Here is a 24,118-nt window from a genome sequence, read left to right as displayed (position 1 = left end):
TGACCGTTTTCTGCGCTGATAGGTGTTCGGTGACGGTGCACGTCCAGACCTGCGAGGATTTTGTCTGGGCTTCGGGAGCAACGGACCACTGCGGGAAGTCAGAAGCCATGCTGTTCGAGTTGCAGGCCATGACTTCCTCTGCCCCCTTCTGCTTCTGCATCCAGCCGGACTTTATCACGATCCTGGGAGTCTGGTTTGGGAAGGAATGAGCAGCCCTGGAGTCCTGGCAAGATTGTTTGGCAAAGGTCAATTAAAAGATCGAACTGTGGGGCCTCAGGCCACTCACCATCGAATGGAAGACTCTTGTGCTGCGAAACGAGATCCTGCCGCTTCTTCAGTACATGGCGCAAGCCTGGCCTCCTCACATCACCGTGCGGCAGGCCATTACGAGGACTGTTTTCATCTGGGGCTCCAAAATGGACAGAGTAAAATGGACGGTCATGTTCAAAGAGCCCCGCAAGGGTGTGAAAAGAATTCCAGACATCAAGACTCTGCTGTGGGCGGCATTTGTGTGCAACAGCATCCGCAGCGAAAGACGATGGCTCGGCGGGCTGGTCCATGTCCCGGTTCTTTCTCCTGCCTCTCTGGAGGAGGCTGGGTTGGGACAAGTGGGACAGCTCCTACCCCTACAACTGGGATATTCCCTGGTATTACCAGGACCTTCTCAAGTTTGTGATGGAACACCAGCTGGAGGGACTGAAGCCCGACTTGTGGAAACCAAAGACTATCCACAAGCTGATCCAAGCAAAGGACTTAATGGAGTCTATTTTAGGGCTCCCTGCTGCCACTGCTTACACTGTTAGGAAGAACGTGGCTTCTAGCAGGTTAAACAACGGGCACAAAGACCTGGCATGGATGGCCATTCAGGGAGGCCTGTCCCTGAGAACTTTCATGCATGCCCATGGACTATGCAACACCAGGTACTGCCCCAGGTGCCCTTTCCAGGAAGAAACACATTTGCACCTCTTTTGGCAGTACCTGTTTGCACAGGCCCTGTTGGAAAATGATCTCATAGACATTATTCCCAGGAACAGCCTGAAGCACACCGCCATGCTTTACAGACTATTCCATGGGACCCATTCGGTTGAGGCTATCCTGGAGGCCTGGCGCCTTATGAACTGTTTTAAGGAAGCTGTGTGGCTTGCCAGGAAATGCCTAGTGATGAACTTGGAGAGGATGTCTGTCCAGGACTGCCGCAGGCTGGTTCTCTGCCTGCTCAGAGACTACTCCATCATGGACTGTCCGGACTTTGATGAGGAAGAGGATTAAAATTCCTCTCCTCCTCCTCCCCCCACGGTGCGTCTGTCTTTCAATAAAGCTTCAGGCCTGTGACTCCCCTCATATTGAGATAGACTCCCTAGTGATAAAAAAAAAAATCTAGACTATTCGCAAATACGAAGATATAGCACTATATTCTAGATCTTCGCGAATTCTCGAAGTGCCGATATTCGCGATAAAAATTTGTGATTGCTTTTGCGTGATTCTGAGTGAAACAGAATTATGGAGCCAAATTTGTTATCTCTAGGGGTATTATATAGGGAGCAGCTAGTGTAATCCCCCAGAGGTGCATTACCACTTCTGCACCCCGCTACTATCTCTAATGGGCTAGTATAATGTCATTCTATTTCTTAATTTCCAAATCCTGCAAAAATGTGTATTCATAATAATGTTATGTAACTGTTAAAGTGTAATATGCCTGGTTGCCCAGCAGATGGCAGCATATATGGCAGAGCTACCTTGCCTAGAATGGAACCTTCTTTCCATTCTATTCTCTGCCTCTAGGGAGGAGTTTAGCTAGTTAGAAGTGAGAATAGAGTACCCCTGCTGGAAGGCTGTGTCCAAGCCAGCCAGAGCACCTTCAGCTCTGCTGAATACAGAGGCCAAAGCTGCAAGCCTCAAAAGCCAAGAAGAAGAGAAAGCTGCTAAAATATGCCAGATAAAAGTCATACTATGGTCAGATATAGCATTATCACTCATATACACATATGCACATTTTATTCAAAATTTGAGTGGCTTTGTTTTCCCCCTGCCTGCCCAATACAAGAGAGCGCAAAACTCACATTCTCAAAATAGCAGTCATAGCCTTCTGGAGATGCCTTCTTCAGGGCTTCTTCCAAAGAACTCACTGTCTTATAGTTAAAAGCTTCATCAAAGCCAATTTCTTTTAAATATTGGATTTTGTCATCTGAACCAGCAGATCCCACTACCTTACAGCCCTAAGGAGAAATACAAAATTGGCATATGACATTTTGATATGGGACGGGCCCACACTCCACTATTAGACAACCTTCAGAATAAAGGAACAAAATACTTTGGAGAAGATTTATCAAACTGGTGTAAAGTACAACAGGTTTAGTTGACCATAGCAACCAATCAGATTCCACCTTTCAATTTCCAAATAAGCTGTGAAAACTGAAAGGTGGAATCTGATTGGTTGGTATGGGCAACTAAGCCAGTTGTACTTTACACCAGTTTAATAAATCTCCCCCTTTTTTATGGTGTTATAATGAACACAGCTTAGGACTAAAACATTCACACAAATCTGTCTAAAAAGTGGCACAAGTTGCTGCAATTTGGAGCATGTAGGGCTGCTACACATTTTTAATTTTTTTTTATTTTTATTTTTTAATTTTTTTTTTACACTCACGACAAGGAGATGAGACTTAGTGGAAAAGGGTGGATCTTTGTGGGAAAGGGCAGGGCTTAACCTCTTGGGGACATATGATGTACCGGTACGGCATGATGTCCCGGTACTTAACCACCTCAGCCCCCAGTGCTTAAACACCCTGAAAGACCAGGCCACTTTTTACACTTCTGACCTACACTACTTTCACCGTTTATTGCTCGGTCATGCAACTTACCACCCAAATGAATTTTACCTCCTTTTCTTCTCACTAATAGAGCTTTCATTTGGTGGTATTTCATTGCTGCTGACATTTTTACTTTTTTTGTTATTAATCGAAATTTAACGATTTTTTTGCAAAAAAATGACATTTTTCACTTTCAGTTGTAAAATTTTGCAAAAAAAACGACATCCATATATAAATTTTGCTCTAAATTTATTGTTCTACATGTCTTTGATAAAAAAAAAATGTTTGGGTAAAAAAAAAAAATGGTTTGGGTAAAAGTTATAGCGTTTACAAACTATGGTACAAAAATGTGAATTTCCGCTTTTTGAAGCAGCTCTGACTTTCTGAGCACCCGTCATGTTTCCTGAGGTCCTACAATGCCCAGACAGTACAAACACCCCACAAATGACCCCATTTCGGAAAGTACACACCCTAAGGTATTCGCTGATGGGCATAGTGAGTTCATAGAACTTTTTATTTTTTGTCACAAGTTAGCGGAAAATGATGATTTTTTTTTTTTTTCTTACAAAGTCTCATATTCCACTAACTTGTGACAAAAAATAAAAAGTTCTATGAACTCACTATGCCCATCACGAAATACCTTGGGGTCTCTTCTTTCCAAAATGGGGTCACTTGTGGGGTAGTTATACTGCCCTGGCATTCTAGGGGCCCAAATGTGTGGTAAGGAGTTTGAAATCAAATTCTGTAAAAAATGACGAGTGAAATCCGAAAGGTGCTCTTTGGAATATGGGGCCCTTTGCCCAGCTAGGCTGCAAAAAAGTGTTACACATCTGGTATCTCCGTATTCAGTAGAAGTTGGGGAATGTGTTTTGGGGTGTCTTTTTACATATACCCATGCTGGGTGAGATAAATATCTTGGTCAAATGCCAACTTTGTATAAAAAAATGGGAAAAGTTGTCTTTTGCCAAGATATTTCTCTCACCCAGCATGGGTATATGTAAAATGACACCCCAAAACACATTTCCCAACTTCTCCTGAGTATGGCGATACCAGATGTGTGACACTTTTTTGCAGCCTAGGTGGGCAAAGGGGCCCATATTCCAAAGAGCACCTTTCGGATTTCACTGGTCATTTTTTACAGAATTTGATTTCAAACTCCTTACCACACATTTGGGCCCCTAGAATGCCAGGGCAGTATAACTACCCCACAAGTGACCCCATTTTGAAAAGAAGAGACCCCAAGGTATTCGCTGATGGGCATAGTGAGTTCATGGAAGTTTTTATTTTTTTCACAAGTTAGTGGAATATGAGACTTTGTATGGAAAAAAAAATAAAAAAAAAATCATCATTTTCCACTAACTTGTGACAAAAAATAAAAAATTCTAGGAACTCGCCATGCCCCTCACGGAATACCTTGGGGTGTCTTCTTTCCAAAATGGGGTCACTTGTGGGGTAGTTATACTGCCCTGGAATTTTCCAGGGGCCCTAATGTGTGGTAAGTAGGTAAATGACCTGTGAAATCCTAAAGGTGCTCTTTGGAATATGGGCCCCTTTGCCCACCTAGGCTGCAAAAAAGTGTCACACATGTGGTATCGCCGTATTCAGGAGAAGTTGGGGAATGTGTTTTTGGGTGTCATTTTACATATACCCATGCTGGGTGAGATAAATATCTTGGCAAAAGACAGCTTTTCCCATTTTTTTATACAAAGTTGGCATTTGACCAAGATATTTCTCTCACCCAGCATGGGTATATGTAAAATGACACCCCAAAACACATTCCCTAACTTCTCCTGAGTACGGCGATACCAGATGTGTGACACTTTTTTGCAGCCTAGGTGGGCAAAGGGGCCCATATTCCAAAGAGCACCTTTCGGATTTCACTGGTCATTTTTTACAGAATTTGATTTCAAACTCCTTACCACACATTTTGGCCCCTAGAATGCCAGGGCAGTATAACTACCCCACAAGTGACCCCATTTTGGAAAGAAGAGACCCCAAGGTATTCGCTGATGGGCATAGTGAGTTCATGGAAGTTTTTATTTTTTGTCACAAGTTAGTGGATTATGAGACTTTGTATGAAAAAAAATAAAAATAAAATAAAAATCATCATTTTCCTCTAACTTGTGACAAAAAATAAAAAATTCTAGGAACTCGCCATGCCCCTCACGGAATACCTTGGGGTGTCTTCTTTCCAAAATGGGGTCACTTGTGGGGTAGTTATACTGCACTGGCATTTTCCAGGGGCCCTAATGTGTGGTAAGTAGGTAAATGACCTGTGAAATCCTAAAGGTGCTCTTTGGAATATGGGCCCCTTTGCCCACCTAGGCTGCAAAAAAGTGTCACACATGTGGTATCGCAGTATTCAGGAGAAGTTGGGGAATGTGTTTTGGGGTGTCATTTTACATATACCCATGCTGGGTGAGAGAAATATCTTGGCAAAAGACAACTTTTCCCATTTTTTTATACAAAGTTGGCATTTGACCAAGATATTTCTCTCACCCAGCGAGGGTATATGTAAAATGACACCCCAAAACACATTCCCCAACTTCTCCCGATTACGGCGATACCAGATGTGTGACACTTTTTTGCAGCCTAGATGCGCAAAGGTGCCCAAATTCTATTTAGGAGGGCATTTTTAGACATTTGGATACCAGACTTCTTCTCACGCTTTGGGGCTCCTAGAATGCCAGGGCAGTATAAATACCCCACATGTGACCCCATTTTGGAAAGAAGAGACCCCAAGGTATTCAATGAGGGGCATGGCGAGTTCATAGAAATTTTTTTTTTTTGGCACAAGTTAGCGGAAATTGATATTTTTTATTTTTTTTCTCACAAAGTCTCCCGTTCCGCTTACTTGGGACAAAAATTTCAATCTTTCATGGACTCAATATGCCCCTCACGGAATACCTGGGGGTGTCTTCTTTCCGAAATGGGGTTACATGTGGGGTATTTATACTGCCCTGGCATTCTAGGGGCCCTAAAGCGTGAGAAGAAGTCTGGAATATAAATGTCTAAAAAAATTTACGCATTTGGATTCCGTGAGGGGTATGGTGAGTTCATGTGAGATTTTATTTTTTGACACAAGTTAGTGGAATATGAGACTTTGTAAGAAAAAAAAATAATAATTCCGCTAACTTGGGCCAAAAAAATGTCTGAATGGAGCCTTACAGAGGGTGATCAATGACAGGGGGGTGATCAATGACAGGGGGGGGGTGATCAATGACAGGGGGGTGATCAGGGAGTCTGAATGGGGTGATCACCCCCCCTAGAAGGCTCCAGGGAGACGCCTGTATGTGTTTTGCGGATCCGATCCATCTATCAGTGGATCCGTAAAAATCATGCGGACATCTGAATGGAGCTTTACAGGGGGTTGATCAATGACAGGGGTGTAATCAATGACAGGGGGGTGATCAGGGAGTCTATATGGGGTGATGACCACAGTCATTGATCATGCCCCTGTAATGCTTCATTTAGACGTCCGTATGCGTTTTGCGGATCCGATCCATCTATCAGTGGATCCGTAAAAATCATGCGGACATCTGAATGGAGCTTTACAGGGGGTTGATCAATGACAGGGGTGTAATCAATGACAGGGGGGTGATCAGGGAGTCTATATGGGGTGATAACCACAGTCATTGATCACGCCCCTGTAAGGCTTCATTCAGACGTCCGTATGCATTTTGCGGATCCGATCCATCTATCAGTGGATCCGTAAAAATCATGCGGACATCTGAATGGAGCTTTACAGGGGGTTGATCAATGACAGGGGGGTGATCAGGGAGTCTATATGGGGTGATCACCACAGTCATTGATCACGCCCCTGTAAGGCTTCATTCAGACGTCCGTATGCGTTTTGCGGATCCGATCCATCTATCAGTGGATCCGTAAAAATCATGCGGACATCTGAATGGAGCTTTACAGGGGGTTGATCAATGACAGGGGTGTAATCAATGACAGGGGGGTGATCAGGGAGTCTATATGGGGGGATAACCACAGTCATTGATCACGCCCCTGTAAGGCTTCATTCAGACGTCCGTATGCGTTTTGCGGATCCGATCCATGTATCAGTGGATCCGTAAAAATCATGCGGACATCTGAATGGCGCTTTACAGGGGGTTGATCAATGACAGGGGGGTAATCAATGACAGGGGGGTGATCAGGGAGTCTATATGGGGTGATCAGGGGTGATCAGGGGCTAATAAGGGGTTAATAAGTGACGGGGGGGTGTAGTGTAGTGTAGTGGTGCTTGGTGGTACTTTACTGAGCTACCTGTGTCCTCTGGTGGTCGATCCAAACAAAGGGGACCACCAGAGGACCAGGTAGCAGGTATATTAGACGCTGTTATCAAAACAGCGTCTAATATACCTGTTAGGGGTTAAAAAAAACACATCTCCAGCCTGCCAGCGAACGATCGCCGCTGGCAGGCTGGAGATCAACTCTCTTACCTTCCGTTCCTGTGAGCTCGCGCGCCTGTGTGCGCGCGTTCACAGGAAGTCTCGGCTCGCGCGAGATGACGCGTATATGTGTGACTCTGCGCAGGGCTGCCACCTCCGGAACGCGAATCTGCGTTAGGCGGTCCGGAGGTGGTTAGGGACACATGACGTACCGGTACGTCATGTGTAGTTCCGATCACCGCCGCGCGGCGGGTGGTGATCGGAACTGGGTGCCTGCTAAAATTGATCAGCAGGCACCCTGAGACAATGCACGGTAGGGTCCCGTGACCCCCCGTATCGGCGATCGCTGCAAACCGCAGGTCAATTCAGACCTGTGGTTTGCGGCGTTTATGGGTGGTTTTGGCGGTAATGGGGACCCGATAGCATGGAAGGAAGCGTGATGCCTTCCTTAGGCATCGACGCTGCCTTCCGGTGAAGAGCCTGTGATATACAGCCCCCTGGATCTCACAGGCAGGAAGCTGTATGAGTAATACACACTATTACTCATTCCAATACAGAAGTGCATTCCAATACAGAAGTGGATGTGGATTAGACCCCCAAAAGTTGAAGTCACAAAGTGGGACAAAAAATTAAGTGAAAAAAAAGGTTGAAAAAATAAAGTTTCCCCCCCAAAAATTAAAAGTTTCAAGTAAAAAACAAAACAAAAACGTCATTTCCCCCACGGAATCCAAATGCGTAAAATTTTTTAGACATTTATATTCCAGACTTCTTCTCTTCTGAGTACGGCGATACCACATGTGTGAAACTTTTTTGCAGCCTAGGTGTGCAAAGGGGCCCAAATTCCAATGAGAATCTTTACGATTTCACAGGGCATTTTTTACGCATTTGGATTCCAAACTACTTCTCACGCTTTAGGGCCCCTAAAATGCAAGGGCAGTATAAATACCCAACAAGTGACCCCAGGGCAGTATAAATACCCCACATGTGACCCCATTTTGGAAAGAAGACACCCCAAGGTATTTCGTGAGGGGCATGGCGAGTTTATGTAATATTTTATATTTTGTCACAAGTTAGTGGAATATGAGACTTTGTAAGAGAAAAAAAATAAATAAAAATCATTTTCCGCTAACTTGTGCCAAAAAAAAATATTCTAAGAACTTGCCATGCCCCTCACAAAATACCTTGGGGTGTCTTCTTTCCAAAATGGGGTCACTTGTGGGGTATTTATACTGCCCTGGCATTTTAGGGGACCTAAAGCTTGAGAAGTAGTTTGGAATCCAAACGCGTAAAAAATGCCCTGTGAAATCCTAAAAGTACTCATTGGAATTTGGGCCCCTTTGCGCACCTAGGCTGCAAAAAAGTGTCACACATGTGGTATCGTCGTACTCAGGAGAAGTAGGGCAATGTGTTTTGGGGTGTATTTTTACATATACTCATGATGGGTGAGAGAAATATCTCTGTTAAATGACAACTTTTTAATTTTTTTTTATACAAAGTTGTCAATTTACAGAGATATTTCTCTCACCCAGCATGGGTATATGTAAAAATACACCCCAAAACACATTGCCCTACTTCTCCTGAGTACGGCGATATCACATGTGTGACACTTTTTTGCAGCCTAGGTGCGTAAAGGGGCCGAAAGTCCAGGCTTTACAGGGTTGCTCACAATTTAGCCCCGCCCAAAATGCCAGAACAGTAAACACACCCCACAAATGACCCCATTTCGGAAAGTAGACACCCCAAGGTATTCGCTGAGGGGCATATTGAGCCCATGAAAGATTGAACTTTTTGTCACAAGTTAGCGGAAAGGGAGACTTTGTGAGAAAAAAAAAAATAAATCAATTTCCGATAACTTCTATGAACTCGCCATGCCCCTCACGGAATACCTTGGGGTGTCTTCTTTCCAAAATGGGGTCACATGTGGGGTATTTATACTGCCCTGGCATTTTAGGGGCCCTAAAGTCTGGAATCCAAATGCCTAAAAATGCCCTCCTAAAAGGTACTCATTGGAATTTGGGCCCCTTTGCGCACCTAGGCTGCAAAAAAGTGTCACACATGTGGTATCGCCGTACTCAGAAGAAGTAGGGCAATGTGTTTTGGCGTGTATTTTTACATATACCCATGCTGGGTGAGAGAAATATCTCTGTAAAATGACAACTTTGTATAAAAAAAATGGGAAAAGTTGTCTTTTACAGAGATATTTATCTCACCCAGCATGGGTATATGTAAAAATACACCCCAAAACACATTGCCCTACTTTTCTGAGTACGGCGATACCACATGTGTGAAACTTTTTTGCAGCCTAGGTGCGCAAAGGGGCCCAAATTCCAATGAGAATCTTTACGATTTCACAGGGCATTTTTTACGCATTTGGATTCCAAACTACTTCTCACGCTTTAGGGCCCCTAAAATGCAAGGGCAGTATAAATACCCAACAAGTGACCCCATTTTAGAAAGAAGACACCCCAAGGTATTCTGTGAGGGGTATGGTGAGTTCATGTGAAATTTAATTTTTTGTCACAAGTTAGTGGAATATGAGACTTTGTAAGAAAAAAAAAAAATAATCATTTTCCGCTAACTTGTGACAAAAAATAAAAACTTCCATGAACTCACTATGCCCATCAGCAAATACCTTAGGGTGTCAAATTTCCAAAATGGGGTCATTTGTGGAGTGTTTCTACTGTCTGGGCATTGTAGAACCTCACAGAACATGACAGGTGCTCAGAAAGTCAAAGTGCGTAAATTCACATTTTTGCACCATAGTTTGTAAATGCTATAACTTTTACCCAAAACAATAAATATACACTTATTGCATTTTTTTTTATCAAAGACATGTAGAACACTAAATTTAGAGAAAAATTTATATAGAAATGTAGTTATATTTGAAAAATTTTACAACAGAAAGTGAAAAATTTCATTTTTTTGCAAAAATTTCAGTCAATTTCGATTAATATCAAAAAAAGTAAAAATGTCAGCAGCAATGAAATACCACCAAATGAAAGCTCTATTAGTGAGAAGAAAAGGAGGTAAAATTCATTTGGGTGGTAAGTTGCATGACCGAGCAATAAACCGTGATAGTAGTGTAGTGCAGAATTGTAAAAACCGGACTGGTCATTAAGGGGGTTTAAGCTAGGGGAGCTGAGGTGGTTAAAAAGTAGTGATGAGCGGCAGGGGTCATATTCAAATTCGCGATATTTTGCGAATATTTTGTAGAATATTAGTCGAAAATTCGAAAATTCACGATTTTTTTTTTTACTCCAAAAATCAGAAAGGCAATGATTGTGCAATATGCGAATTTTTGGAATTCAGATTCGAATTTTTTATTGAGAATTTTTCAACTTACAACTATTAGACGATTAGAAGATTATATCACTATATTAGCTAAATTGCTCTATTCGATTTTTTTTTAGAATATTCTCTATATTGCTATAACTTTGTTTTTTCGAATATTCGTAATATTCTAAAACAAAAATATATAGCAATATAGCGAATATTCAAAAAAAACGAATATAGAGCAAAATTCGCAAACACTACTACTCCTAAAGTCAAGTATATTGCAGCCTTCTTATTGGCCCACAAGCTAGAAGCAGTGAGGGATCATGTGTACTGATAAAAAAATAAAAAAAATAAAAAATAAAAAAGATTATCTGAAAAAATTTGAATATTCGAAATTTCTAATATATATAACTATATTCGAAATTTTCGGGAATTTTCGAAGTACCTATATTCGCGATAAAAATTCGAAATTCGAATATTCGTGATCAACACTATTAAAAAGTGGGTTTTTGAAAATTTTTGAAAAATTTCAAGATTTGCTTCTAAACTTCTAAGCCTTGTAACATCCCCAAAAAATGAAATGTCATTCCCAAAATGATCCAAACATGAACTAAACATATGGGGAATGTAAAGTAATAACTATTTTTGTAGGTATTACTATGTATTATAGAAGTCCCTAAGGGGTTAAGATGCACAATTTTGCATAAAAATCTGTCTGAAAAGCCAACCATTAGTTGATATAGAGTCAGAGTGACTGTCCTTGCACCACATTTATCATCCTGCTGGAGCCCCTGTGATAAATCTTGTGCAGGGTAAGACAGCCTGTCTAAGCTTACGCCATCTTTAGGATTAGTAAATCTGGCCACTGTGCGAGATCCCAAGCTGTCCAGAATATAGCACCAAGCCAGAAAGAAATAAAGGCTCTGACTTACGATTCTAGCACAGCCAGTACACTTTAAGGACTTTTTTTAGCTGATGGCCTATCCTTTGGATTGGCTATCAGTATCTGATCATTGGGGATCCAACACTCTGGACCCCTGTCGATCAGCCGTTTGAAGAGACACTAGCACTCGCAGTAGTCCCACCACATTCTCACAGATTTGTCTAGGCCATGTGACGTCACGTTCATTGGTCACATGGCCAAGGTGCTGCTTAGCCTCATTAAAATGAATGTGGCTGAGCTGCGATACCAATCACAGCCACTATACAATGTGTGGTGCTGTGCTTGTTGAACTGAGAGAAGGCATCAGCGCTACTGGGAGCACCGCTGCCTTCTCATGTAACAGATCTGTGGGGGTTCTGGGTGTCAGACCCCCACCGATCAGATACTAATGACCTATCCAGAGGATAGGTCATTAGTAAAATAAAAAAAGTCTTGTAAAACACTTTTAATCAATGTGCTTGCCCTTGGATGACATTACTATAATGACTTATTTTTTTAGGCTGGCCACTTCCATACCTCAACCTTTTTGAAGATGGCGCTGCTGCAGAAGAAGTCAGGACTCGGTTGATAGGTAAAAAGGATCTTTATTACTAGTATGGTCTACGCGTTTCAGGGGCGAACGGCCCCCTTCATCAGGACAATAGTGGTCTGTCTATACCTATATACCTATAGACAGACCACTATTGTCCTGATGAAGGGGGCCGTTCGCTCCTGAAACGCGTAGACCATACTAGTAATAAAGATCATTTTTACCTATCAACCGAGTCCTGACTTCTTCTGCAGCAGCGCCGTCTTCAAAAAGGTCCAGCTTTTCTCTTCATCCATTATTCTCCAGATCCCTGAAACCGTATCCCACGGCAACGGGCAAGGACCTGGGCAGCAGCAGCAGAAACCCCCGCAAGCTGGACGGGTTAATACCAGCATAAGCGATTCAAAGGAGTTGTGACTCATCACAACCCAATACGGTAAGCACAATCAGTGTATTTTTGCTGTCAAATTGCAAAACGGTCCTACACATGAGGCGCTGCCTCCTGTCTCTTTTTTTCCTTTTTACTTATACACTTCCATACCTCAGCCTGTTCACCACCCTGAGGTTTAAATCCTCTATTAGTTAAATATGCCATGCAACATGTAACACTTTCTTCACCTCAATTCTATTTTTTATATTTTTTTTTTTCATTGTTAATCATTAACCTCTCTACAGAACACAGAATCCAACATTTCAAACAGGTGATATCACAGATCCAGAGTCAATTAAGAAAAAAAAAACACACAAGAACAAAGGTGATACATCCCTCTCTAATTGCATAAACTTAATTTCTTACAATTAAAGAAGAGTTTTTAGGGCGTTAATATAACACTAAACATATAAGGATGTTCTGACAAATAGCCCTTCCAGAATCCATAAACTATTTGGGACATAATAATGTGCCATCGATAGTGACATTACATGATCGTGGCAACTTATTGCTGCCAGTTATGGTGACTTTCATCAAAAGAGGTCAAGCAACAGTGTTTGGTCACAACAATGTAACAGTAAGTTGTCTGTGATGCTTGCAATGTGAATCAAAATAGCATTAAAGGGTAGTCCATCTCACTCTTTGGTGGCATATCACTAGGATATGCCACCAATGTCCAATAGATGTGTGTCCTACCTCTGGGACCAGCACCTATCTCTAGAATGGGGCCTGCAAAGTGAAGGAGAGTGCACTGCACATATGCAACATGCTCTCCATTCACTTTTATGGAAGTTCTAAAAAGAACCGAGTATTCTTGGCTATTTCTGGAACTCCCATAGAAGTGAATGGAGAGTGCACAGTGCAGACACTGCCACCTCTCCAAGAGTTCCGGAAATAACCGAGCTGGCGGTTGGCTATTTTTGGTACTCCCATAGAAGTGAATGGTGGCCGCGCTTGTGCAATGCACCCTCCTTCCCATTGGCGGCCCTGTTAATGTCACGGATGTTGTAGGGGAGAACACCAAAAGACAACAAGACGGAAGGGAAAAGACACTAGGCCTCACCACTAGGGAAGGAAAAGGGTCACCACCTATGAAACCCTGCTCCTGGCCCTAACTCCTATCCGTATGGGCACCTCTCGATGGTAGAGATGCCCATACACAGGAACCTAGAAAACCATGGTGGCCCTCAGATGCCCTAGACTTATGACAGGGCAGAGACAACCCGCTCCTTCCCTGGTGAAGGAACCAGCGTCTCACTGAGGCCTAGTAAACAACAGAGGGGGGGGGGGAGGAATACAAAACACAACAAGCGGAACACTTAACTTCTAAGGATGATGGATGATGGATGATCAGGACTTCAACTAGAACCACACTCCAGCTCTTCCAACACCAAATGAAGCTATCCAGAGCAAGGAGTGATGGGTGGAGTCAAACTAAATAGGGGAAGGTAAAGGTCACATGATCCACACCTGAACAGGAGGTGTGGACATACAAGCAACACACAGACAAAGTGAAACCAAAAGATGCTGTCAGATCACTAATGAGCAGATAATCTTTCAGATCTTCTCAAACCTGTCACCGATGTGACAGTACACCTCCTTCTACGGGTGACCTCCGGGCACCCAGGACCAACCTTATCAGGATGAGCTCTGTGGAATGCTCTCACCAGACGACTAGCATTAACATCGGTCGCTGGAACCCACATCCTCTCCTCTGGTCCGTACCCTCTCCAATGAACGAGATACTCGAGGGATCTCTGGAGAACTCGGGAGTCCACAATCCTGCTGATCTGAAATTCCAAATTGCCGTCCACCATGACATGAGCGGGAGGCAAGGAGGACGACTCAACAGGTTCAACACATTTCTTTAACAACGATTTATGAAATACGTTATGGATAGGGATGAGCGAACCCGAACTGTATAGTTCGGGTTCGTACCGAATTTTGGGGTGTCCGTGACACGGACCCGAACATTTTCGTAAAAGTCCGGGTTCGGGTTCGGTGTTCGGCGCTTTCTTGGCGCTTTTTGAAAGACTGCAAAGCAGCCAATCAACATACGTCATACTACTTGCCCCAAGAGGCCATCACAGCCATGCCTACTATTGGCATGGCTGTGATTGGCCAGTGCAGCATGTGACCCAGCCTCTATATAAGCTTGGGTCACGTAGCGCTGCACGTCACTCTGCTGATTCAAGCATAGGGAGAGGTTGCAGCTGTGACGTTAGGGCGAGATTAGGCAGATTAACTCCTCCAAAAGACTTCATTCTGTGATCGATCTGCAGCTGTGGATCATTGAAGTGCTAATATCGACTTGCTCACTTTTTTGAGGCTGCCCAGAGCGTTTTTAGATCACTTTTTCTGGGGTGATCGGCGGCCATTTTGTGACTTGTGGTGCGCCAGCACAAGCTATCACCAAGTGTATTTAACCATCAATAGTGTGGTTATTTTGTGCTATATCCTACATCAGCTGCAGGCTGAGCCTGTGTCACCGAAGTGCATTTAACCATCAACAGTCTGGTTATTTTTTGGCCATATACTACATCAGCTGCAGGCTGAGCCTGTATCACCGAAGTGCATTTAACCATCAACAGTCTGGTTATTTTTTGGCCATATACTACATCTGGTGCAGGCTGAGCCTGTGTCACCCAAGTGCATTTAACCATCAATAGTGTGGTTATTTTTTGGCCATATACTGCATCAGGGGCAAGTTGAGCCTGTCACCCAGTGCCTAAAAAATAGACCTGACATTTCTATTCAACCAAATCTGTACTGTTTTAGCTGGTCAAGTTATTTGTAGTGACCGTAAAAGCACATTTTTTGTTCTGGGTTGAAAAACTATTCCCAAATTTGCCATTCTCAAAATAACTAGTTTCTGCTATATGAGGCCTACTTGAAATCTATCCCAAAAAGGATATCTTACATTGAAGGTGCTGATAGTGTCATTCAGAAAAACCTAAGACACACGCTACCGTGCAGATAGAAGTCTGATTCTGTGATTTAAACCTATACCTGTCACACAGCGCAAAAAAAAACCACAGGCCTGACATTTCTATTCAACCAAATCTGTACTGTTATAGCTGGTCAAGTTATTTGTAGTGACCGTAAAAGCACACTTTTTGTTCTGGGTTGAAAAACTATTCCCAAATTTGCCATTCTCAAAATAACTAGTTTCTGCTATATGAGGCCTACTTGAAATCTATCCCAAAAAGGATATCTTACATTGAAGGTGCTGATAGTGTCATTCAGAAAAACCTAAGATACACGCTACCGTGCAGATAGAAGTCTGATTCTGTGATTAAACCTATACCTGTCACACAGCGCAAAAAAAAAACAGGCCTGACATTTCTATTCAACCAAATCTGTACTGTTTCAGCTGGTCAAGTTATTTGTAGTGACCGTAAAAGCACATTTTTTGTTCTGGGTTGAAAAACTATTCCCAAATTTGCCATTCTCAAAATAACTAGTTTCTGCTATATGAGGCCTACTTGAAATCTATCCCAAAAAGGATATCTTACATTGAAGGTGCTGATAGTGTCATTCAGAAAAACCTAAGACACACGCTACCGTTCAGATAGAAGTCTGATTCTGTGATTAAACCTATACCTGTCACACAGCGCAAAAAAAAAACAGGCCTCACATTTCTATTCAACCAAATCTGTACTGTTTTAGCTGGTCAAGTTATTTGTAGTGACCGTAAAAGCACACTTTTTGTTCTGGGTTGAAAAACTATTCCCAAATTTGCCATTCTCAAAATTGTGGTGAACGGGAACAATGAGGAAAACATCTAATAAGGGACGCGGACGTGGACATGGTCGTGGTGGTGTTAGTGGACCCTCTGGTGCTGGGAGAGGACGTGGCCGTTCTGCCACAGCCACACGTCCTAGTGAACCAACTACCTCAGGTCCCAGTAGCCAGCAGAATTTACAGCGATATTTGGTGGGGCCCAATGCCGTTCTAAGGATGGTAAGGCCTGAGCAGGTACAGGCATTAGTCAATTGGGTGGCCGACAGTGGATCCAGCACGTTCACATTATCTCCCACCCAGTCTTCTGCAGAAAGCGCACAGATGGCGCATGAAAACCAAGCCCATCAGTCTGTCACATCACCCCCATGCATATCAGGGAAACTGTCTGAGCCTCAAGTTATGCAGCAGTCTCCTATGCTGTTTGAAGACTCTGCTGGCAGGGTTTCCCAAGGGCATCCACCTAGCCCTTCCCCAGGGGTGGAAGAGATGGAATGCACTAACGCACAACCACTTATTTTTCCTGATGATGAGGACATGGGAATACCACCTCAGCACGTCTCTGATGATGATGAAACACAGGTGCCAACTGCTGCGTCTTTCTTCAGTGTGCAGACTGAACAGGAGGTCAGGGATCAAGACTGGGTGGAAGACGATGCAGGGGACGATGAGGTCCTAGACCCCACATGGAATGAAGGTCGTGCCACTGACTTTCACAGTTCGGAGGAAGAGGCAGTGGTGAGACCGAGCCAACAGCGTAGCAAAAGAGGGAGCAGTGGGCAAAATCAGAACACCCGCCGCCAAGAGACTCCGCCTGCTACTGACCGCCGCCATCTGGGACCGAGCACCCCAAAGGCAGCTTCAAGGAGTTCCCTGGCATGGCACTTCTTCAAACAATGTGCTGACGACAAGACCCGAGTGGTTTGCACGCTGTGCCATCAGAGCCTGATGCGAGGCATTAACGTTCTGAACCTTAGCACAACCTGCATGACCAGGCATCTGCATGCAAAGCATGAACTGCAGTGGAGTAAACACCTTAAAAACAAGGAAGTCACTCAGGCTCCCCCTGCTACCTCTTCTGCTGCTGCCGCCTCGGCCTCTTCTGCTGCTGCTGCCGCCGCCTTGGCCTCATCCTCTGCCTCTGGAGGAACGTTGGCACCTGCCGCCCAGCAAACAAGGGATGTACCACCAACACCACCACCTGCGTCACCAAGCATCTCAACCATGTCACACGGCAGCGTTCAGCTCTCCATCTCACAAACATTTGAGAGAAAGCGTAAATTCCCACCTAGCCACCCTCGATCCCTGGCCCTGAATGCCAGCATTTCTAAACTACTGGCATATGAAATGCTGTCATTTAGGCTGGTGGACACACACAGCTTCAAACAGCTCATGTCACTTGCTGTCCCACAGTATGTTGTTCCCAGCCGCCACTACTTCTCCAAGAGAGCCGTGCCTTCCCTGCACAAACAAGTGTCCGATAAAATCAAGTGTGCACTGCGCAACGCCATCTGTGGCAAGGTCCACCTAACCACAGATACGTGGACCAGTAAGCACGGCCAGAGACGCTATATCTCCCTAACTGCACACTGGGTAAATGTAGTGGTGGCTGGGCCCCAGGCGGAGAGCTGTTTGGCGCACGTCCTTCCGCCGCCAAGGATCGCAGGGCAACATTCTTTGCCTCCTGTCTCCTCCTCCTCCTTCTACTCAGCTTACTCCTCCTCTTCTTCCACCTGCTCATCCAGTCAGCCACACACCTTCACCACCAACTTCAGCACAGCCCGGGGTAAATGTCAGCAGGCCATTCTGAAACTCATATGTTTGGGGGACAGGCCCCACACCGCACAGGAGTTGTGGCGGGGTATAGAACAACAGACCGACGAGTGGTTGCTGCCGGTGAGCCTCAAGCCCGGCCTGGTGGTGTGCGATAATGGCGAAATCTCGTTGCAGCTCTGGGACTAGCCGGTTTGACGCACATCCCTTGCCTGGCGCATGTGCTGAATTTGGTGGTGCAGAAGTTCATTCGCAACTACCCCGACATGTCAGAGCTGCTGCATAAAGTGCGGGCCGTCTGTTCGCGCTTCCGGCGTTCACACCCTGCCGCTGCTCGCCTGTCTGCGCTACAGCGTAACTTCGGCCTTCCCGCTCACCGCCTCATATGCGACGTACCCACCAGGTGGAACTCCACCTTGCATATGCTGGACAGACTGTGCGAGCAGCAGCAGGCCATAGTGGAGTTTCAGCTGCAGCACGCACGGGTCAGTCGCACTGCGGATCAGACACACTTCACCACCAATGACTGGGCCTCCATGCGAGACCTGTGTGCCCTGTTGCGTTGTTTCGAGTACTCCACCAACATGGCCAGTGGCGATGACGCCGTTATCAGCGTTACAATACCACTTCTATGTCTTCTTGAGAAAACACTTAGGGCGATGATGGAAGAGGAGGTGGCCCAGGAGGAAGAGGAGGAAGAGGGGTCATTTTTAGCACTTTCAGGCCAGTCTCTTCGAAGTGACTCAGAGGGAGGTTTTTTGCGACACCAGAGGCCAGGTACAAATGTGGCCAGACAGGGCCCACTACTGGAGGATGAGGAGGACGAGGATGAGGAGGAGGTGAAAGAGGATGAGGATGAAGCATGTTCACAGCGGGGTGGCACCCAAAGCAGCTCGGGCCCATCACTGGTGCGTGGCTGGGGGGAAACACAGGACGATGACGATACGCCTCCCACAGAGGACAGCTTGTCCTTACCTCTGGGCAGCCTGGCACACATGAGCGACTACATGCTGCAGTGCCTGCACAACGACAGCAGAGTTGCCCACATTTTAACGTGTGCGGACTACTGGGTTGCCACCCTGCTGGATCCCCGGTACAAAGACAATGTGCCACCTTACTTCCTACACTTGAGCGTGATAGGAAGATGCGTGAGTACAAGCGCACGTTGGTAGACGCGCTACTGAGAGCATTCCCAAATGTCACAGGGGAACAAGTGGAAGCCCAAGGCGAAGGCAGAGGAGGAGCAAGAGGTCGCCAATGCAGCTGTGTCACGGCCAGCTCCTCTGAGGGCAGGGTTAGCATGGCAGAGATGTGGAAAAGTTTTGTCACCACGCCACAGCTAACTGCACCACCACCTGATACGGAACGTGTAAGCAGGAGGCAACATTTCACTAACATGGTGGAACAGTACCTGTGCACACCCCTCCACGTACTGACTGATGGTTCGGCCCCATTCAACTTCTGGGTCTCGAAAATTGTCCACATGGCCAGAGCTAGCCTTTTATGCCTTGGAGGTGCTGGCCTGCCCGGCGGCCAGCGTTTTGTCTGAAAGTGTATTCAGCACGGCAGGGGGCGTCATTACAGACAAACGCAGCCGCCTGTCTACAGCCAATGTGGACAAGCTGACATTCATAAAAATGAACCAGGCATGGATCCCACAGGACCTGTCCATCCCTTGTGCAGATTAGATATTAACTACCTCCCCTTAACAATATATTATTCTACTCCAGGGCACTTCCTCATTCAATCCTATTTTTATTTTCATTTTACCATTATATTGCGGGGCAACCCAAAGTTGAATGAACCTCTCCTCTGTCTGGGTGCCTGGGCCTAAATGTGTGACAGTGGCCTGTTCCAGTGGTGGGTGACGTGAAGCCTGATTCTCTGCTATGACATGAAGACAGATTCTGTGCTGACATAAGGCCAGATTCTCTGTTACGGGACCTCTCTCCTCTGCCTGGGTGCCTGGGCCTAAATATGTGACAGTGGCCTGTTCCAGTGGTGGGTGACGTGAAGCCTGATTCTCTGCTATGACATGAAGACTGATTCTGCGCTGACATAAGGCCAGATTCTCTGTTACGGGACCTCTCTCCTCTGCCTGGATCTAAATGTGTGACAGTGGCCTGTTCCAGTGGTGGGTGACGTGAAGCCTGATTCTCTGCTATGACATGAAGACAGATTCTGTGCTGACATAAGGCCAGATTCACTGTTACGGGACCTCTCTCCTCTGCCTGGGTGCCTGGGCCTAAATATGTGACAGTGGCCTGTTCCAGTGGTGGGTGACGTGAAGCCTGATTCTCTGCTATGACATGAAGACAGATTCTGTGCTGACATAAGGCCAGATTCTCTGTTACGGGACCTCTCTCCTCTGACTGGGTGCCTGGGCCTAAATATGTGACAGTGGCCTGTTCCAGTGGTGGGTGACGTGAAGCCTGATTCTCTGCTATGACATGAAGATAGATTCTGTGCTGACATAAGGCCAGATTCTCTGTTACGGGACCTCTCTCCTCTGCCTGGGCCTAAATATGTGACAGTGGCCTGTTCCAGTGGTGGGTGACGTGAAGCCTGATTCTCTGCTATGACATGAAGACTGATCTGCGCTGACATAAGGCCAGATTCTCTGTTACGGGACCTCTCTCCTCTGCCTGGGTGCCTGGGCCTAAATATGTGACAGTGGCCTGTTCCAGTGGTGGGTGACGTCAAGCCTGATTCTCTGATATGACATGAAGACAGATTCTGTGCTGACATAAGGCCAGATTCTCTGTTACGGGACCTCTCTCCTCTGCCTGGGTGCCTGGGCCTAAATATGTGACAGTGGCCTGTTCCAGTGGTGGGTGACGTGAAGCCTGATTCTCTGCTATGACATGAAGACTGATTCTGCGCTGACATAAGGCCAGATTCTCTGTTACGGGACCTCTCTCCTCTGCCTGGGTGCCTGGGCCTAAATATGTGACAGTGGCCTGTTCCAGTGGTGGGTGACGTCAAGCCTGATTCTCTGCTATGACATGAAGACAGATTCTGCGCTGACATAAGGCCAGATTCTCTGTTACGGGACCTCTCTCCTCTGCCTAGGTGCCTGGGCCTAAATATGTGACAGTGGCCTGTTCCAGTGGTGGGTGACGTGAAGCCGGATTCTCTGCTATGACATGAAGATAGATTCTGTGCTGACATAAGGCCAGATTCTCTGTTACGGGACCTCTCTTCTCTGCCTGGGTGCCTTGGCTTAAATATGTGACAGTGGCCTGTTCCAGTGGTGGGTGACGTGAAGCCTGATTCTCTGCTATGACATGAAGACTGATCTGCGCTGACATAAGGCCAGATTCTCTGTTACGGGACCTCTCTCCTCTGCCTGGGTGCCTGGGCCTAAATATGTGACAGTGGCCTGTTCCAGTGGTGGGTGACGTGAAGCCTGATTCTCTGCTATGACATGAAGACCGATTCTGTGCTGACATAAGGCCATATTCTCTGTTACGGGACCTCTCTCCTCTGCCTGGGTGCCTGGGCCTAAATATGTGACAGTGGCCTGTTCCAGTGGTGGGTGACGTCAAGCCTGATTCTCTGCTATGACATGAAGACAGATTCTGTGCTGACATAAGGCCAGATTCTCTGTTACGGGACCTCTCTCCTCTGCCTAGGTGCCTGGGCCTAAATATGTGACAGTGGCCTGTTCCAGTGGTGGGTGACGTGAAGCCTGATTCTCTGCTATGACATGAAGACTGATCTGCGCTGACATAAGGCCAGATTCTCTGTTACGGGACCTCTCTCCTCTGCCTGGGTGCCTGGGCCTAAATATGTGACAGTGGCCTGTTCCAGTGGTGGGTGACGTCAAGCCTGATTCTCTGATATGACATGAAGACAGATTCTGTGCTGACATAAGGCCAGATTCTCTGTTACGGGACCTCTCTCCTCTGCCTGGGTGCCTGGGCCTAAATATGTGACAGTGGCCTGTTCCAGTGGTGGGTGACGTGAAGCCTGATTCTCTGCTATAACATGAAGACTGATTCTGCGCTGACATAAGGCCAGATTCTCTGTTACGGGACCTCTCTCCTCTGCCTGGGTGCCTGGGCCTAAATATGTGACAGTGGCCTGTTCCAGTGGTGGGTGACGTCAAGCCTGATTCTCTGCTATGACATGAAGACAGATTCTGTGCTGACATAAGGCCAGATTCTCTGTTACGGGACCTCTCTCCTCTGCCTAGGTGCCTGGGCCTAAATATGTGACAGTGGCCTGTTCCAGTGGTGGGTGACGTGAAGCCGGATTCTCTGCTATGACATGAAGATAGATTCTGTGCTGACATAAGGCCAGATTCTCTGTTACGGGACCTCTCTTCTCTGCCTGGGTGCCTTGGCTTAAATATGTGACAGTGGCCTGTTCCAGTGGTGGGTGACGTGAAGCCTGATTCTCTGCTATGACATGAAGACTGATCTGCGCTGACATAAGGCCAGATTCTCTGTTACGGGACCTCTCTCCTCTGCCTGGGTGCCTGGGCCTAAATATGTGACAGTGGCCTGTTCCAGTGGTGGGTGACGTGAAGCCTGATTCTCTGCTATGACATGAAGACCGATTCTGTGCTGACATAAGGCCATATTCTCTGTTACGGGACCTCTCTCCTCTGCCTGGGTGCCTGGGCCTAAATATGTGACAGTGGCCTGTTCCAGTGGTGGGTGACGTCAAGCCTGATTCTCTGCTATGACATGAAGACAGATTCTGTGCTGACATAAGGCCAGATTCTCTGTTACGGGACCTCTCTCCTCTGCCTAGGTGCCTGGGCCTAAATATGTGACAGTGGCCTGTTCCAGTGGTGGGTGACGTGAAGCCGGATTCTCTGCTATGACATGAAGATAGATTCTGTGCTGACATAAGGCCAGATTCTCTGTTACGGGACCTCTCTCCTTTGCCTGGGTGCCTGGGCCTAAATATGTGACAGTGGCCTGTTCCAGTGGTGGGTGACGTGAAGCCTGATTCTCTGCTATGACATGAAGACAGATTCTGTGCTGACATAAGGCCAGATTCTCTGTTACGGGACCTCTCTCCTCTGCCTGGGTGCCTGGGCCTAAATATGTGACAGTGGCCTGTTCCAGTGGTGGGTGACGTGAAGCCTGATTCTCTGCTATGACATGAAGATAGATTCTGTGCTGACATAAGGCCAGATTCTCTGTTACGGGACCTCTCTCCTCTGCCTGGGCCTAAATATGTGACAGTGGCCTGTTCCAGTGGTGGGTGACGTGAAGCCTGATTCTCTGCTATGACATGAAGACTGATCTGCGCTGACATAAGGCCAGATTCTCTGTTACGGGACCTCTCTCCTCTGCCTGGGTGCCTGGGCCTAAATATGTGACAGTGGCCTGTTCCAGTGGTGGGTGACGTGAAGCCTGATTCTCTGATATGACATGAAGACAGATTCTGTGCTGACATAAGGCCAGATTCTCTGTTACGGGACCTCTCTCCTCTGCCTGGGTGCCTGGGCCTAAATATGTGACAGTGGCCTGTTCCAGTGGTGGGTGACGTGAAGCCTGATTCTCTGCTATAACATGAAGACTGATTCTGCGCTGACATAAGGCCAGATTCTCTGTTACGGGACCTCTCTCCTCTGCCTGGGTGCCTGGGCCTAAATATGTGACAGTGGCCTGTTCCAGTGGTGGGTGACGTCAAGCCTGATTCTCTGCTATGACATGAAGACAGATTCTGTGCTGACATAAGGCCAGATTCTCTGTTACGGGACCTCTCTCCTCTGCCTAGGTGCCTGGGCCTAAATATGTGACAGTGGCCTGTTCCAGTGGTGGGTGACGTGAAGCCGGATTCTCTGCTATGACATGAAGATAGATTCTGTGCTGACATAAGGCCAGATTCTCTGTTACGGGACCTCTCTTCTCTGCCTGGGTGCCTTGGCTTAAATATGTGACAGTGGCCTGTTCCAGTGGTGGGTGACGTGAAGCCTGATTCTCTGCTATGACATGAAGACTGATCTGCGCTGACATAAGGCCAGATTCTCTGTTACGGGACCTCTCTCCTCTGCCTGGGTGCCTGGGCCTAAATATGTGACAGTGGCCTGTTCCAGTGGTGGGTGACGTGAAGCCTGATTCTCTGCTATGACATGAAGACAGATTCTGTGCTGACATAAGGCCATATTCTCTGTTACGGGACCTCTCTCCACTGCCTGGGTGCCTGGGCCTAAATATGTGACAGTGGCCTGTTCCAGTGGTGGGTGACGTCAAGCCTGAT

The 24,118-nt window shown here is 46.2% G+C and overlaps 1 protein-coding gene across 3 annotated transcripts in view; it reads right to left on the bottom strand.

Moving 5' to 3' along the window:
- LOC120989268 (prostaglandin reductase 1-like) overlaps nucleotides 1–24,118 on the bottom strand; it is a 181,541-nt gene that overhangs the window by 72,901 nt on the left and 84,522 nt on the right. For all 3 annotated transcript variants that reach the window (XM_040417258.1, XM_040417259.1, XM_040417260.1), the window contains one exon: nucleotides 2,061–2,216. In XM_040417258.1, the coding sequence (XP_040273192.1) occupies nucleotides 2,061–2,216 (156 nt within the window). The remainder of the gene's footprint in view (nucleotides 1–2,060; nucleotides 2,217–24,118) is intronic.

Source organism: Bufo bufo, chromosome 2, assembly GCF_905171765.1.
Source record: "Bufo bufo chromosome 2, aBufBuf1.1, whole genome shotgun sequence".
NCBI classification, from domain to species: Eukaryota; Metazoa; Chordata; class Amphibia; order Anura; family Bufonidae; genus Bufo; species Bufo bufo.
Note: the sequence above shows the minus strand (reverse complement) of the source record. Positions and strands in the feature narration are given on the sequence as shown.